We start from the raw sequence: 18361 nt of genomic DNA, 5'->3' as shown, positions 1-18361 counted from the left end.
GAGCAGGAGCTGGAAAAGCGCCGGTGTGAAAGGGGCATGTGTGAGGGTGTTGAGGTGCACAAAGTAAAACAACTGAAATAACTAATAACATACTCAACCGAACCGGGTGCCTGTATGAGAAAGCAGAGGGAAGACAGAGAGGAGCAGAGGCTTTAAATAGCTGCAGGGCACCAGACCCAGGTGCCCTGAGTTACTACAATCAAGGCAATCAAGAACCAGTTCAACTTGGTAAAGGAGAAGGAAAAGCAGTAATTAAGAAGAAAGGGATGGAGATCTGGCAGAAAAGGTGGGAGAAAGACCAGAAAGGCAAAGACTATCACAAAGTACAAAAGACAATTACAATTCATATTTATAAAGAAAGAAACAGAAGGGAGGAATCACGATAGCTAGACTCAGAATACATTTGAATGGTACGCTGTGTATCATGGGGAAAAGTGACAGTGAGGGGACTGTGGAGTAAAAGAAGATGTAGAACATATCTTGTTACATTGTGACATCTATAAAGCGGAAAGAGAAAAACTAAAGGCTAAAGTTTTAGAGGCAGAGAGGGAATGGAGTGTGGTTGGTGTTTTGGGAACAAAAGGAGAGGGAGTAAGAGCTACCAGAAAGGCACTGTTTACATTCTTGAGTGAAACTGGGGTAGGAAAAATAATTTAACATTAGGTCAGGAAAGATCATAGATTTTTATTTTTGTTTGATTTATTTCATGTTTTTTGTTGATTTTATTGATCTTTTAATTTTTTTATTAGATTTTTTATTTATTTTTTAGTCAGTTTATTGAACATGCCACGAACAAAACATACAACAATAATAATATATATATATATATATATATATATATATATATATATCATTTTCTTTCTTGTTTCTTCTAACTCATAATAATAATTCTAACAAAGTACAAAAAAAATCAATAATAATACAAAAGAAAACAAAAAGATAAATAACAATAATTCTCAATTAGTCTCTGTCATGTTCAACAGGGGCAAGAAGAAGCTTAAAAAAAACGTTTCTGGTCCTACCCCCTCGAGCATACATTTCCCTTATAAATAAAATATTAGGTCATCGTCATCAGCGATATGTTTGTCTTGTTCATAACCATTAATGATTTGGCTCCTAAATAATACTTTCAGTTTAGATAGACTCGTACAATATTTCAGTGCATCCGTACAGTTATTCCACAGACTAACACCTTTTGATGAGATGCAATGAAGTTTGGCATTTGTTCGTACGGGTGGTTTTTTGAAAATGCAGTTTCCTCTCAACATGTGCATGCTTTCTCTCCGTGTGAAAAGTCCCTGGATATTATGAGGTAATTGTTGATTTGCGGCTTTGAACATAATTTGAATAGTTTTATAGTCAACCAGGTCTTGTAGTTTTAGTGTTTTTAGTTTGATAAATAATTTATTTGTTGGTTCTCTGTACGAAGTTTTATGTATAACTCGTATGGCTCTTTTTTGCAGGATGAAGATAGGATGTGTATTTGTTTTATATGTGTTCCCCCAAACTTCCACACAATACATCATGTATGGAAGTATGAAGGAGCAGTACAGCATAAACAAGGAAGCTTGATTAATTAGGTATTTGGCTTTATTCAGAATTGCTATTGATTTTGGATATTTTGGCTTTGATATAACTTATATGTGGTTTCCAACTTAATTTATTGTCTATGATTACTCCAAGGAATTTGATTTCCGATACTCTTTCTAGTTGGACGCCATTTATAGTGAGTTTCTTCTCTGTATTGGTCGATCGATTCCCAAATATTATGAGTTTGGTTTTGCTTGCGTTCAATGTTAATTTATTTTGGTCAAACCAGATCTTCATCCTGCTCAGTTCCTTTTCCATTGTGAGCAATAGCTGTTCTAAATTGTCCCCACAGCAGAGTAGACTTGTGTCGTCTGCAAAAAGAATGGTTTTAATAGTTTTTGATACTTCACATATATTGTTAATATACAGAATAAATAGTAATAGCCCCAAGACTGAGCCCTGAGGCACCCCACATGTAACCTGCAGTAGTTGTGATTTATGGCTTAGTAGTTCAACGTACTGTTCCCTGTTATGTAGGTAGATGGATAGCCTTGATAGTGCAACACCTCTAATGCCATATCTCTGTAGTTTTTTTATTAATAATTCATGGTCAACCGTGTCAAATGCTTTTTTAAGGTCCAGAAATATCCCTATTGCATATTCTTTCTTTTCTTTTGCCTTAGTAATGTGTTCCATAAATTATATAACTGCAAATGATGTGCTTCTGTTTGCTCTAAAACCATATTGTTGTTCATAGAGTATGTTATGTTTGGTGATGAAGTCATTTAGTCTTGTATAGTAGATTTTTTCCAGTATTTTAGAAAACTGTGAGAGCAATGAAATTGGTCTATAGTTTGACAGTACATGTTTATCTCCAGATTTATGTATTGGTATGACTTTAGCAGTTTTCATTTTATTTGGAAATACACCGGTTTGTATTGACTGATTACAGATGTGAGTTAGTGGTTTGGCTATACATTCAATAATGTTTTTAACTGTATACATGTCAATATCATGACGGTCTGTAGACCTTTTACTCTTAAGTTTTTTAACTGTGTCAATAATTTCATTTTCATCAGTCCCTCTTAAGAATATAGTTTCCTTCACATATATATCTTTACTTTCTACACCTTCACTACTACCAGTATTTGGAATTTCCCCAGCTAGACAAGGACCAACATTGACAAAGTACTTCTTCAGCAAGGTCATGAGGTCATGTCATAAAATACTGTATCGTTTTTTGACAGAAAACTGTTTGGGTATTGTGCCTTTCCATTTCCTTTTTTAATAGTGGTATTTAATACATTCCATGTGTTTTTAATGTTATTTTTGTTACCCTCCAATCATTTGTTGTAATGATCCATTTTGCTACATTGTATTATCTTTGTTAGTTTGTTTTTGTATGTCATGTCTTGTATTTTTGTTCAGCCTCTACTGATCTATTCTTTAAGAAGTCTTTATATAATTCATTTTTCGTTTTACATGCATTTAATATTCCCTTAGTGATCCATGGTTTTTCAGCATATTTTTGTTTCACTATTTTCTTTACACAAGGACAATGTTTTTCATACAGCCCTAGATCATAGGTTAAAGAGATGGAATGATATGATGATTCATACTTGTGTGCAATAGGTGGCGGTATGCACCTTTTAAGTTGTTTGCAATCCGCCAAAAAATGAGAGAAGAAGAAGAAGGTAATCAAGACAGCACAGCCACACCCTGGCCGTTTCTCAATCGCGAGGATATTGGCTTCCAAGCCAATATTTCAAGGATGCTACGTCATCGAGTGCCGCCGAAGGACTGTTCCAATCTCCAGCATACTTGGAATTCCACCGAGGCCGCGTCCTTGGTTTGGGGGAAATTTCGAGGCTGCACATGGGTAGACTTCGCGTCCTTAAAATCCCCACAATGCTTTGCGCATGGACCAATTTCCCCAAATCTGTGGCGGAAGATGTAAGGCGGGGCCTCTCATATGACGCACACCTGCACACTTGCTAGCCTGTTCCACTCTTCGTTTTCCGAATAGCAGGAAGTATTCTTGCCTTGCTTCTGAAGCAAGATGCTCGGCTCGGCTGTGCTACCAAGCCAGCATCCTCGTGATTGAGAAACGGCCCCTATCTAGATGAACCCAGGGGCATCACAGCACCCATCAGTAGTTAATTAACTGTTTACATTTTAATATAAAAAAAATGCCTATTTTTCCTCCTTACACTGCCTTCCAAAATGTTTCAATCTGTATCAATCACTTCCTCCTTTCCTTGAGGGCAGGGCTCATGATCTCCTGATGTTGCACAGAGGCCACAACAAAAGTATCTTCATCAGTTAGTGGGAAAGAAATTCAAGAAAAGTGGGATTTTATGTTTCCTTTAAACACATCTTTAAAAGAAAGACTGCAGTTATTTGTGTGGAGACAGGTTTAGGGTACATTAAACATGTGTCACACCTTTTAAATGTAAGATATGCGATTGTTTAGGTAGTACATTAAGGAGTTTATATACTGCATGGCATGTGCATATGTTTTCGTTCATATATGTTTGCATGTGGTATGTCTGAGTGCTTGTTGGCTCTTGTACCTCTATCTTTGTAAGGACCAATGACAGTTTTAGACTATCAGCCTGAGGGCATGTTGTCACTTCTTCATTGGGCTGTTTGAGGGGTCAACTTGTCTTTAGGATTTGGATTAAATTAAAATCATAGTAAGGGTGAGTGTAAGCTTTATTGTTTGGGACAATTAATATAATGTTGATTATAGCGCTCACAAATAAGTGCAGAGATTAGTAAGGGTTGCATATGTGTATAAAACAAAAATGCTGCACTCTGGCGTCTGTAATTTGAAGCATCTGGTTTTCATGCTTATGCTGCCTTCTAGTGGCACAAAGGGAAGTTGTTTCATTGTTACATTCCAGTTTCGGAGCCTTGCTAAAACCTTTCTAGTGTACACAAAAAGGGAAAAAGACATACTGCTCAGGTCAGGTCTAATCAAGTTTGATTGCATTTAAGTCTATCTTTCTCCACTTTGTACCCATCTTAACAGCGTGACAATGCTTTGGTCTTTTGGTCCACTCCACCCAAATATCTCATCTATTGCATTTAAAGGTAGGGCCCGCCCGGCTAAAATAACTGGATGGCCTACCTGCCTGTCAGCCTTCTATCTATGCACAAACTTATCTCGTGCCCTCATTGGTCATGTGCGCGTTCATGTGTGTTGGAGGAGGGGCTTTATAAGGAAGTGGCAGATTTTCTCCGGTTGTGTATTTTCAAATTCTATCGATCTCGAGCCGGTTTCTCAAACTTACCTACCCTACCTTTAATGAAGTTTGGTACAGATATACACCATGGCTAGAGGAGGAACATTAATGGCTATGGGGATCTCCTGACTTTTTCTCTAGTGCCCTTGAAATGTTTCACTTACCTTAGCATCTGCTGAATGAATTAGCACAACATGTGTAGGCCAACAGACATTCAAAATTCGCATTGGACTTACTTTGGTGACTTTTTACAGAAATGCCACCATGAGTGAACACATTTTTTTCAAATATCTCCAAAACCATTCAGATTATCCTCAGTTGTACTTTGTGTTTGTTGAGCACATGTTAGCATGCTAACCTGCTAACACAGTGAACATGGTAGACTTTATACTGGCTAAAAATTGACCCGCTCTATCGAAATCAGTCGGAAGTCGCAACGGCTCATTTCAAAATAAACGTGGATTTGCGTAAAAAAATTTTTTTTCGGGGTTCGGGTGTTTTGTTTGATTTTAAATAAACAAAGTGTTGGCTTTCAGAATATGAAACTTTTATTTCCAAAATCACACGATAAATACATTTTTGAAGCTTGTAAAGGGAAGATGACAGCTCTCACTCGCCACTCTGCTGTTCCGCAGCGCTGCTTCCCCTCCCTCCGCTGAAATTATGAATGTAAGGCGTATAGTAATCATAGATAACACGGCAGGGTCACAGTTTGTTTTCATCTGATTTCAATTAAACAAAGTCTTGGCTTTCAGAATATTAAACTTGTTTCGGCAAAGTCAGATGATAAATACAACTTTGAAGCTTGTAACGGCATAATTACAAGCGGAGAACTGAGTAACTTGACGTCACAGCAGGCACAACAACAGCCGGTGTTTCTCGTGAGTGTTTTCCCCGGGAAACAAACACAATACACACAAACGCAAAATTACACAAACACACACACACGTACACACACACACTCGCGAGCTTCCCCCAGACCAGTAATCCAAACGAAAATATCTTCCCTCAGTAGTATTTTTAGCATTTGCTCCGCTAATAATCAATCAGATCGATGGATTCCAGAGAAGAGGAAACTTTAAAGGCCTTTTTCTCAAAATGATGACTCGGTGACAGTCATTATATAATGTGACATATTTTGCTTAATATTTGGAGTACAAAAACAATCCTGATATCATTAGAAAGCTAGGAGTCTCCTCTTTCCAACAGTGTATGCAACTCAAAATGTGTCTTCGGGTCAATGCGACTGATTTCGATTGAGCAGGTCACCATGCCAGCAGTGTGAGCTTTGAGTTTATAGCTGAATAGATGCCCCTAAAGGTAAGTGATTTATTGAAACAACATCAAAAGCAGAATATATCCATCACACTGTGCTGTTTGATAGAACTAAACCTCATTCCTCCAACACAACACACACATTCGAGATGTTACCACATAAAACAGAATACAGAAGTTCAGAAGTTCAGATGCTACAATTTCCTGATTGCAACACTTCCTTTTTTAACATATACATTCCTCTTCCACATTACAATTACAATCACATTCACAAAACCACAGAAGTCTGCTCAACATCACTCGGCAGGTAAAAATAAAGTTTTTGTTTTGTCTAAAATCATTGAATGGTTTAAAGTGGGGATTTGGGTTTCCTGAATACAATTTTTTTTACTTTAATAATACCTTAATACTAAACATATAATTACTTTTATTGATTAAGTCAAAGTGTTGTGAAGACAATATTCTTGTGGAAATCAGTGGCAAATGATTTCTCTATGATGTTTATTTTTCACTGGCATTGGCTCTCTCTCTTTATTCTTTTATGTTCAATAGTTATCCTGGATATAAACTCTTTGTCTCATTCAGCTGCAATGGGCGTTGGTTTGGCAGTTGTCACTTTGCTCATCGCTCTGATGCAAGGTCAGTAGTTCCCTGATTGCTATTATAAAAGGTGGAAGTATAGTTTGTATTTGATTGTCTTTTTCCACTCCAATGAAAGCTTCCTTCTGAGCCTGGGCCAGTAAATTATTAAAATGAAATTGAATGAAATAGGAAATACTTTGGTAGAGAGTAGGCTATGTTCATTGTTTGTCCTGATAATCTGCACTTTAAAGACATTCAATTTGCCCCTCTAGGCGTCTCTTGTCCAACTTGGGCGGTGATTCTGCCTAAAACTATCTTGGTCATCAATGACTCCTGTGTCACAATTCCATGCCGTTTCACGATCCCAAGCAATGAGGAGGCAAACATCCTCAACTGCTCAAAGGGTGTTGTTTGGAAGAAAGGATCAACGATTGGTCCTGAGGTCTTCATAGCACACACTCCTCAATTGAACCTCATACAAGTAGGTCTTCTTTTTGTACCAGCCTCTATTATTTGCAACTTGTTAGTTTGTGTGTGTGTGGACAGAATTTGTCAAAGCCATGGCGAGGTATCCATTCAAGATGCAATCACGGAACTTCACAGGTGTGTAGTAGAGATCATAATGAAGGTTGGGATTCAAGATAAGCGTGGTCCTAGCCCCCACTCTACACCCAAATTACCAAATTGGCGTAACGGCAGTTGTGATCCAATCAAATAACACATATTTGGTATTTTGGTATCTATGGAAACTTCTGACCATCACAAAAATGTAAACAACGTTTTCTACTGCAAGGGGGAAATAACAGGGGACGTCACAAAGAAGAACTGCACTACAACCTTCCATGGCTTCCGACAGGACAACAACGACAAGTACTTCTTCAGGCTTGAGTGTGCGAGACTCACAAAGTACAGTTTCGGTAATGGAGTGACAATTAATGCCCAACCAGGTATGAATGGATGAAAGGAACACAGGCAGTTGAAAATGGTTAATTGTGGTCCTTCTGTCTTAACTTGAGATGTACATCTGACCAATAACTTTGAGTGATGGTAACAGAAACGTTTTGTTGTGGAGCATTCATCAACTATTACAGTGATGTAGCTCTGCCTGTTTCTTTGTTACCTGTGATATTTCACATCTGATTCTTGCTGGACAGATCTCCCCCCCTCCCTGTTGTCCTCTGGGGGTCAGGTGTCAGAGGGGGCCCAGGTCAGGCTGCAGTGTTCAGTCCCGGTGCCCTGCCACAACATGCCCCCCTCCATCACCTGGTCACCCGTAGACAACTCTAGTCAAAAGTCTACACAAATGCAGGTGATCAGTTATTCATGGATTCATTTATTCACAGTGTTGTATATCATACTTTACACATTCAGGCTACTTATGTATCATAGCCCGCCTACACAATGAGGTTGACGTTATTCTATATTTTTGCCAAAGTCAAAGAATCACCTTGAAATATTGTATGTCTTGGGGCTGTGAGCCACAGAGGGCACAATCATTTAAAAAAAAAGAAAAGCTAAGCATGTTTAGAAAAATGTCACCGGAGAAATTAATGCATTTGTTGGGATTTTTTTTTAATAGAAAACTACAATGTGCGTGTTCATGTTATTAAGTCATAATGTAAATCAGTAGAACAGTAGGATTTATTAATTAGTTTAATATTTTTTTTACAAAAATGAAAAATGTAACTATCTTAAGATCTTATTTATCACTCATTAAAAAAGATATATATTTTGGAAAATGATCGGTAAATATAAAATACATCAAATATATAACATTTCTTTCCACTAATACATTGGTTAATGACTTTGGTATGTGTTCACAATAGGTAAAGCATTTAATCATACACTTCCAGTCTTATTATTCGAATACATATATTTGTTTTTTTATTTAGTATGTTTATTTGATACTCCACCTCTGCTTCTTCCTACATTTAGGACGGAAATGTCTCACTTGTTTACTTTACTAATTTTATTTTACAAATGTAGTCACACATTGCTTCAACATTAAGACAGAAATAAAAAAAACACAACATTTGATTATGAAATTAAAGATTAGACTACCAAACTGTATATCTAGAGTTAAAATGAGCTCCATTGCTCTCTCGATGCAACATTATTTTACAGTATCTTAATTGTGATCCCTTTTATCTAGTGTATTTTGATAAAATATTTGTAATATTTAACAGATTCTTATTAGTCAAAAATTGATCGACACCCTCTTGACAACATGTCAGTAATTAGGTGATTCCTCTCTGTTTTGCCAGAGTTTAGACGATGGACAGATGATCATGATGACCACGCTGACCTTCAGTGCTGCAGCGCACCACAACAACCAAAGCTTCTCCTGTTCTGTGACCTACCCGCTGACAGCAGGGGGCAGCAGCCGCTCGTCTGCAACCTCTCAGAGACTCAGCGTCCTGTGTGAGACACTCACTGTGTATTATCCAATCTGTTTAGGGACTACAATAGTTAACCCAAAATGTCCTTAAATTAAAAGAAGAGGAGAGTTCAAAAACCTCTCTGAGAAGTGTAGGGTAAACAATGTTTCATGCAGAGGATGATCTGTTATAACATTAATAACCAATTTACTAAAATTGCACACATAAAAGATATTACTGTTCCACAGGAGGAAATACAAACAGGAGAAGTCAGAAGAGTCTGTGGTGGAAATACACTTTAAGTAAACTTTTGAGGTACTTACTGTAGATGATAATAATGAAATAATTGTTGTTACTTTTACTTATACATCTGAATGCTTCTTCAACCACTGCTGAGGGCTGTAGTGTGTGGGAGAGAAACTCCCTCTTTAGGGAACTTTGGGATGTTAGCCTTTGCAGACCATTTACATGCACAAAAACCTTTATAACACACTACAGGAAAGGGAAAATCCCTACAGCAAAATAGCGCCCCTTCAAGTAAAATGACAACGGTATTATCAATAAAATGTACAAAAACTCAAAGTATTCATTATGCACAATGGCCCATATCAGATTAACTGTAGTAAGCAGTGGTTTGGTGCCTTTTACGCTAATGTTGCAGCTGATTATATACTCACATTATATACATTGCAGCCTAATCTATAACAACATATCATATTTCATAATCATATCATATCTATATCACATCATTTGTCGATTGATTTGTTTTTATAATCTATTTGTAACAGGTAACTTGAATTGTTTCTGAACTCTGAATTGTTGTAGAGTTGAGGTATAAAGTAGCAGGAAATGGAAATAGGTAAAGTAAGAGTACATCAAAATTGTACTTTACTTTCTGCAACTGATTTGAGGTATAAACAAACCTGTCTATCTATGTCTATATAACAAATATTGCTTTGACTTAACTAAATTGTGGAAACCACTTCCTCAGAATGAAATGTGCAAAAAGTATTTTTACAAATATAATTAGTCTGGTACACTCACTGAAAGAAGTCCCTTTTTTCTCTTTGAATCTCTGGATAATAACCATTATGGACAGATGTATACATTATTATACTCACTGACACATTTAACAAGTTCCTCTTCCCTTCCTTCTTCTTCCTACCCCCCTCATTATGAACAAACTGACACTGATTTATTGACCATTTAGCTGTGTGAGAGACAGCAGAGCGTGGTATGGGAATACAGCTGACTTGTTTCAACATGACTTTTACTCACTTGACCTGAAGGGGATTTTATTTTCATGTACAGACGGAAGTTTTGTTTTAAAGCTGTCAGTGTTTAAAGAGCTGAACAAGTCTTAGCTTGGTTTTGACAGAAGTAATTAACAGTAAACTATATGGCTGCAACATGACAAGGTGCCTTTGTTACTGTACGGCAGGCAGTGGTACTGTGTGTTAGAGGAGCTCAGAACTGACCTAAATTAAAGTAGAAATAGTGTGTATAAGCACAATTGAAAGTAGTTCATTCAGAAGTATCAGCATCACAAAGCAAAACAACTCATTTTTCACAATGGCCCATTTCTGAACATTTATACGCTTATTGATGATTTATTATTGTACATTACAGTGCAGCTGGGGAAGTAGGTGCTATCATGTTATTTACTAAGAAGTGGGTCGTTTGTGAAGTTTACAAAGTCTTCTCTTATCCAAACCTATAACATTACTTATTAATGCTGTTGCTTTCATGTTTCATTATCTAGTGAATTCAAATTCAAATCAAGTTAACGTAGTGAAGTGAAGTATAAGTAGATGATGGAATACCTCAGAACTGTACTTACATTACTACAGTAAAGATACTTTCCGAGACAGTCTGATAATTTTTTTGCAAACTATTATTTTAACACCAGATATCACTGTCTGTTTCCCAACAGATGGTCCTAAAGACACCGTGGCAACCGTCAGCAACTCTGCCCCTGTGTTTGAGGGCCAATCTGTGACACTCACATGCTTCAGTGAGGCCAACCCCCCTGTGAGCCTCTACACCTGGTACAGAGACGACTGTGGAAAGGTACTAGTTTACTTTATTTGATTTGATTTATTACTTGTTAGGCAACATTTTATACGTGTATGATCATATTCATTAAACAAATTATATGACCTCTTTTTACTGAACATCAGTTTGGTTGTAGTCCTGTGCTGGTGCTAGTTTGGTTCAGCTGGTGAATATTTGTTTTAGTTTGAATTACAAATGTTCGGCAACATAGCGCCGTAAATAACGTTTCTCTTGTATAACATGGATTATTTTAGCATAACCACCGCTCAAGCATACCTGGTTAATGTAGCATGACGTTGTATGTGTGAGGCCTCATTCTAGTCACTTTGCAATCTCAGCACAATTGCTTCTGTAAAAACATTCTACTCTTTGCCGTAGTCTACTTGCCATTTATTGTTGTTGCTCAGATTATTCTTGCCCCAGCTTGCCACTTATGTGGTTCTCGGTTTGACCCAGCTGTTGCATTAAAAAATTAAGAACTGGTTCGCAATTTGGCACTGGCTCCGAATCAGCCCTTGAACCGCTTTTATCGAAAAAGGGGTATAAGTGCCCGAAACAAGTATAACGGACAATGCTCTTCAGATCGTTTTCTGGATATTTAGTGTACAGTTCATCGTCACATTTGAAACAAGGCTCTTGATGGGGTCTTCATGTTGCGTTAGTAATGAACACATGATAATATTGTGTAAATAATGCAGTGCCTCTGAAATAATTTCCCTTTCTTTATGTTCTCGTTTTGCATCCTTCCTTCCCTAACGCCACATACATAAAAACGTTTTTCATTTCCCCCCAAAAAGCGCACAATAAACAAAGCTGAGTTTTGCCATGGTATCTTTTTGTGTGTACGCTTCTATTTCTTGTTTTATTTAGTAAAAACACAGGGTGTTTCTCAATCGCGAGTACGCTTGCTTGGTAGCACATGTCTGCCAAGCATCTTGCTTCAGAAGCGAGTCAAGAATACTTCCTGCCATTCGGAAAACAAAGAGTGGAACAGGCTAGCAAGTGTGCAGGTGTGCGTCATATGAGAGGCCCCGCCTTACATCTTCCGCCACAGATTTGGGGAAATTGGTCCGTGCGCAAAGCATTGTGGGGATTTTAAGACCGCGGAGTCTACTCATGTGCAGCCTCGATATTTCTCCAAACGGAGTACGCCGGGCTCGGTAGATTTCCAAGTATGCTGGAGATTGGAACAGTACTTCGGCGGCACTCGATGACGTAGTATGCTTGAAATAGTGGCTCTGCAGCAGCTTTACTCGCAATTGAGAAACACCCACTGTCTGTTTTTACTTCCTGTCATTGTGTGTTTTCCCGTCTGATCATCTCTCCGCGCTTTATTAGTTCCCCTGTTCCCCTTTAGCCCTACAACCACCTGACCTCCTGCACACCTGCACTCCTCCTCAGCTCTGCTTGTATTTAAGTCCTGGTTTTTGTTCAGTCTCTGTGGGATTCTTGTATGTTGTAACACAACGTTCTGCTTGCCTTGCCTTCCCTGGATATTTGTTAAATTGAAGTCTTAATGTTCAAAGTGAACTGTACTCTCTTGCATTTCAGAACACACCAGCTCTGCTTTCCATAAAAAATTGACGTGACAGTATTGAAATTGTTTCAATTTTTTCACATGTATAACAATAACAGTAATCAAAAGGAATTGTGAAATAATTTGGCAAAAATAATTGTATAGGGAAAATCTGATAAATTCACAGCACTTTATTTTAAGATGTCCAAACACATCTATTCATACATACAGTACATGTCTGTTGTAACACAAAGTTCTGCTTGGATCTTTTGATTTTGCACATTAATTCCCGGCAATCATGGGTCAACACAACACCTACTTAATCTCCTGTTGAAGGCACACATTTATTAATCAAAACACTACAGGGGTTAGGGTTATGGTTATGGTTATGTTTTAAAAACTGTTCTGACTAGGGGTGTAACGGCCCATCCACACAGCGGCATGCGTTAAAGCTTCAACGCTTCAGCCCATTCACTTTGAATGGGGTGACGTCACGCTTCGCCGAACTGCATTGTGGGAGCGAAGCGTAGCTTTGCTCATGTTGCTCGCTGCAAAAGTTGAGCAATGTTCAACTTTTGAAGCTTCGATGGAAGCGTCAGCCAATCGAATCATATGCCAGTACAAGCTCTAGCCAATCAAACCGCTGCTTGTGTGTCCGGGGCGGGAGATTCAGGTGATTGGTTGTTGGTCTAGCTTCAGACATGCCCGCCGGCAAGCGACAACGCACGCCGCTGTGTGGACGGGCCGTAACGGTTCACAGAATTCACGGTTCGGTACGTACCTCGGTTTGGGGGTCACGGTTCGGTACAGGTTCGGTACAACAAGAAAAAGCAAAAAAAAGTCCCAAATGCATAATTCCAGGTTTGTTGTTATTTATTTTTGAACAGTAGTGCAAGTTTCAGTATACAAATAAGGAACTCTAACATTTTGAATAATTAATTACAAAGTTAAAAACAAACCACAAACAGTACCACGCACACTCAGATGGCCATATTATCTATAATGGCTGATGTCAAACAACAAGGTTTCATCAAGCTGTAAAACTAAAAAGAATGTCTTGAAAATATTACATATGAAATGATAAGAAAGTGTTTCAAGGGCGCATTGCCGTTGAAATATATATGCCAATAGCTTCCGTTATTTATTTTGGTCTCTCGGCTTTCATGTCTATTGGCTTCTTAAAAACAGTGGGGATAAGCTGTTGAACTGCTGTTGTCTTTTGCCGGGCTCCGGTGATTGGCAAATCTGGGTGAAGCCTTCTGATATGATTTAGCATGTTTGGCGTGTGTTACCATTAGCATACCGCACCGCTGTCGAACAACGCCAACACGACACACCGTCCTCGTCCGGTCCACCACTCGCACTCCATCGTTGTTGTAGTCCACAGGGAACCCGAAATGTTCCCACACAGCTGATTTAAACGAAGCAGGTGGGTCTCCTGTGTGTTATCTGAAATAGCCTTACTAACTTTTCTTCTTCTTGTATTTTGTTCGTTTTGTTGTGTTTTCTTCTTGTTCTTCATTTGTTGTTTAACGCAGGGTCCACGCGGCAGCGTGCGTTGAAGCTTGCGGGCCGGCGTGTCTGAAACACGACCAACAACCAATCACATGAATCTCCCGCCCCGGACACACAAGCACGCGGTTTGATTGGCTAGAGCTTGTACTGGCATATGATTTGATTGGCTGACGCTTCCGTCGAAGCTTCAAAAAATGTTCTCAACTTTTGAAGCGAGCAACGCGAGCAAAGCGAAGCGACGGAACCACAATGCAGTTCGGGAAAGCGTGGGGTTACACCCATTCAAAGTGAATGGGAAGAAGCGTTGAAGCTTCAACGCAGGCCGCCGTGTGAACGGGCCGTAAGGGCAGCTGGCAAACAGCTTTTAGGCGCAATACCGCCCCCTGGATTATATATAGTGTAATGGATACTGCTGAGTGACAGACTTTTTTCCCACTCGTAAAAAAAGGCGTATTCGTCGTGTGACTGCATGTCCGTGACGTCCGAAACGTGACGGTTCGGGACGAATACGGATACCGTTACACCCCTAGTTCTGACCTGAGTTTTTATCGCCTCTCCTCATCACAGCTGACTAAGATTGGTAAAGGAGAAAAGCTGGTCCTGCAGGTCAGCCAGACGGACAGCGGGTTGTATCTGTGTGAGGCTCAAAGTCCGATGGCCTCTCAGAGGTCCAGACCTGTATCTCTGGAGGTCAAAACCACCACAGGTAAACCTAGAGCTATAACACTATATACTGCTTCCTCGTGCTAATGCTCCTACTCTTCTCCTTTTGTACATCACAAGCTGGAAAAAAAAATGTAACAGTTCACTTGTACTGAAAAAACAGTTATCTCTTTAATTTTGTACTCTTAAAGGTGACATATCATGCTTTTCTTTACGATGACAGTTGTATTTTGGGTTTCTACAAGAACATGTTTACATGCTTTAATCTTTTCTTATTTTTCCTCATACATACTGTTTCATTTACATGTATTCAACCTCTGTCTGAAATCCTCCATTTCAGCGCCTGTCTCTTTAAGTCATTTCCTAGTTTCACGAAATTCTTTCAAGGGACAGGGGTTGCAATTGAGCGTCACTATAAAAAAACTATGATACTTGCAATCGGATATCTGTAAATAACCGATAGATAAATATAGAAATTAATGAAGCCCCCCAGCCAAAGATATACATCCTGTTCTGATTAGTTGGTGATTAGGGGTCTTCTTTATCTGCACCCTTGATGTCTTTGCATCGTCATTCCAGTTGGGAATGACTGTATGGCACTGTAGCTGAACTTTCTTACCATAAATAGTATTGTTTTGACATTAAAACTTTAAAAAAAAGGGAAGCTTGCTTGAATGCAACATTTTTCAATATGGGGTCAAGGCCCCAAGGAAGAGCGCCAGCCATTGAAGCAACCTGTGGTACTTTACTTACTTTCTAGTGCCTGATGTCATTTTGGCCCAAAAATATTTCACACTGACTCACTTTTATAGCCCTCATTTAAATCATTAGGGTATAAAAGTTGTAAAATGCACCAAAGTTATTTCCCCTCTCCATTCAATTTGACTGAGCCGACAGCAGGAGATCGGAGGCGGGGCTTAAAGGGGAAATCTCAAGTGCCCATGCTCTCAGTGCCCAGGTACTTTTTGGATCTACAGTCGCTCGATTTGGGCTTGTTGCGCAACTGAGCAACTCTGAAAGGAATGGACAGGGCCTCTGACGCTGTATCCACTTCTCTTTATACATCCATGTATGGGAGGGAGCTTTAGTGTATTGATACTTTCTCAGTATTTATATATTGTATTATGATAAAAATATTATTATAGAAAAGACATGAAAATCTCCCGTTTTACAATATAGGATGTATTATAAAATGTGTTTTTCTGTTATGTGTTAATCTTGTTTTTCAGGCAGGATCGAGGGTGTTGTTTTACCCTACACTATATGTGGAGTATTGCTGCTCCTCTACATTATGACTGTTGTTGTAGATGTGTACAAGTATCGAGGGTAAGAATCTACAAGAGCAATCTAAAGCTTACATCACTTTAATCCTTAGTGTAATTTGTATTAAATTCATCCTATTCCCCCCTTCAAAAAAAATTGCGATTTTTGTGTTTCTTGGTGCCTTTGATTCTATGTTTATTATTGTTTTTACTTGGTAATATTGTAAATAAAGTTTCTCCATACATTTATTTTCGTATGCTTTATTTAAGGTTCAAGTAATGATTAAATAAGAATCAAGATTTAGTTTGAATTATAAGACATTTCCAGTTCTTAAAAACATAAAATGCTGGTGTTAAAGAAAAATGTCCTCCTTCAGCTAACAGTTCCTCTGTGTTTGTTTTTCCTCTCGTCCTCAGTATATCCCGCAGGCTGAAGGTAAGCGGAAACTTAACTCAAACTGAGAAAGTGACAGGCAGTTCGAAAAGGAGACAGTGAAAAATTACCCCCTGCACCGCACTAATGCGATAGATCTGATAAGGATTTTGAAAACCTCTGCGTGTCACAGTCTAGTCACTGTCTCGTCTCGCTGACATCCTTCTCTGTTTGACTGAAGAAGTCAGTCTGACTCATCTTTAAACATTTTTTAAAACGGAGTCTCTGCCCTGCAGCGTTCACAAAATAAACAATTTGGGTCCAATTGATTTTTGAAAGCACAAGGGTACAACGTCATGAAGGGCAAATATTTATACTGCATGTGCTTCATGCATGAGATAATCAGTTTCCTAATAAGACAAATATTTTACCACATGTTTACAAAAGAATAACTTAAATTCAACAACTACTGGAGATGTTTGAGCCACTCTCTGACATTACATAGTGTTATTCAGTTTTGGGATCCAATATTACTCTCACATCCTGAAATACGGATCATATTCAATGAAAGAAAATCTGATGCTGCCGTGAGTGTTGTTTATTCCGCCTTTTTTACTCAACTAACCTACCAATTTAAATATATTTAATTTGTGTGTCTATCTTGGCTGTCAATGTCATATCTTGTTCCAAACAAATGTAATTGCCTTTAACATCATGAATATAAAGGAAGGGGCTGTGTCATAATACGAGTTCTTTATATTTTGCATTTTTTCAGATGATTGAAGTGAAGGGAGAACACACCTACACTAATATGAGGTCCTGCAGTGTCGCCTCTGACTATGAACAACTCCAGGTATGTGCAATATATTTACAAAAATTATGTAAAAAATAAATATGTAAAACAGCTGCTAAATGGATATGTGGATTGCCACATTACCACGAAGGGCGATGGCCATGCTGGCAGTTTTTAAGAGGTGGGAGTCAGAACGCCCTGTGGGACCAGCTGTGTGTGTGTGTGTGTGTGTGTGTGTGTGTGTGTGTGTGTGTGTGTGTGTGTGTGTGTGTGTGTGTGTGTGTGTGTGTGTGTGTGTGTGTGTGTGTGTGTGTGTGTGTGTGTGAGATTGGGTCAGGTAATGAATGACTCACAGGTTAGGGTTGCAGGGAAGAAGCAGACATGGACAAGCTGGTTGTCCTTCTGGAGATACTAATGTTTTGAAAAGTTTTCAATACATTTAAATTACAGTGTGTAGTTTAATATAATTGTATGTGTTTTCTTATTCTCTAATGTTTATTTTTTCTTTCCAATCTTTTTTCTCTCAACAAGCATCGGCAGTCTGAAATGATGCCCCATCCTGATGCTTCCACATATGAGAACCCCATCGCTCTGCAGGCCACGTTAAAAAATACTCCTCTGTCAAAGTAAACCTGAAGGAATGAGTGGAAGTTTTCGTGAGAGGGCCAATAAAAAAAAAGAAATAGAACACCTCCTCAAAATCAATGTGATCATGAGCTTCTAAACCTGTAATTATTAATGGTTTTACACAACTGTATTTAATTTTACATTTTAATCATTTCAATGCATCTATTCATTTTTTTTCTATTATTGCAAAGTTTTATTTTAAAGGTCCCATGTCATGGCCATTTCTACTGATCATAATTCCATTGTTGAGGTATACTAAAATAGATGTATATTGTGCAATTTTCCAAACTCACATTGGTTTCTCATACAGCATCTCTGTATAGTATGTGTATTCACCGGTATTCACTCTCTGTCCTAAACGGCTTGTTGGAGCTCCGGCCCCCCCCCCCCCCCCCCCCCCCCCCTCCCTGTGAGCCCAGTGTGCTCTGATCTGATGGTCTGATGGTCGGGACGTTGAGAGGCTCGTTGCTGATCGCAGCTGCTGCGAGTAGCAGACAGGCTTCCGGGTCGGCGATACAGCGAGAACAAGCGAAACTCATCCTGA

General features: G+C 38.7%; 1 protein-coding gene across 2 annotated transcripts; it reads left to right on the top strand.

Annotated features, from left to right (window-relative positions):
- The first annotated feature begins 6324 nt into the window (after window positions 1-6324).
- On the top strand, window positions 6325-18020 carry si:ch211-171h4.5 (sialic acid-binding Ig-like lectin 13). 2 transcript variants are annotated; one of them, XM_034124285.1, is made up of 12 exons: window positions 6325-6360; window positions 6606-6692; window positions 6908-7116; window positions 7429-7582; window positions 7790-7944; window positions 8900-9056; window positions 10947-11083; window positions 14667-14805; window positions 15992-16088; window positions 16442-16460; window positions 17173-17250; window positions 17722-18020. In XM_034124285.1, exons 2-12 carry the CDS (start codon window positions 6644-6646, stop codon window positions 17818-17820), a joined length of 1293 nt encoding a protein of 430 aa, XP_033980176.1. In that variant the 5' UTR covers window positions 6325-6360; window positions 6606-6643; the 3' UTR covers window positions 17821-18020. The 2 variants fall into 2 exon arrangements, with proteins under 2 accessions (XP_033980176.1, XP_033980177.1); XM_034124286.1 differs by having other exon boundaries at window positions 6335-6360; window positions 6639-6692.
- Window positions 18021-18361: the final 341 nt, after the last annotated feature.

This window comes from Trematomus bernacchii, unplaced genomic scaffold, assembly GCF_902827165.1.
Source record: "Trematomus bernacchii unplaced genomic scaffold, fTreBer1.1, whole genome shotgun sequence".
NCBI classification, from domain to species: domain Eukaryota; kingdom Metazoa; phylum Chordata; class Actinopteri; order Perciformes; family Nototheniidae; genus Trematomus; species Trematomus bernacchii.
This window is presented reverse-complemented; position numbering and strand designations above follow the sequence as displayed.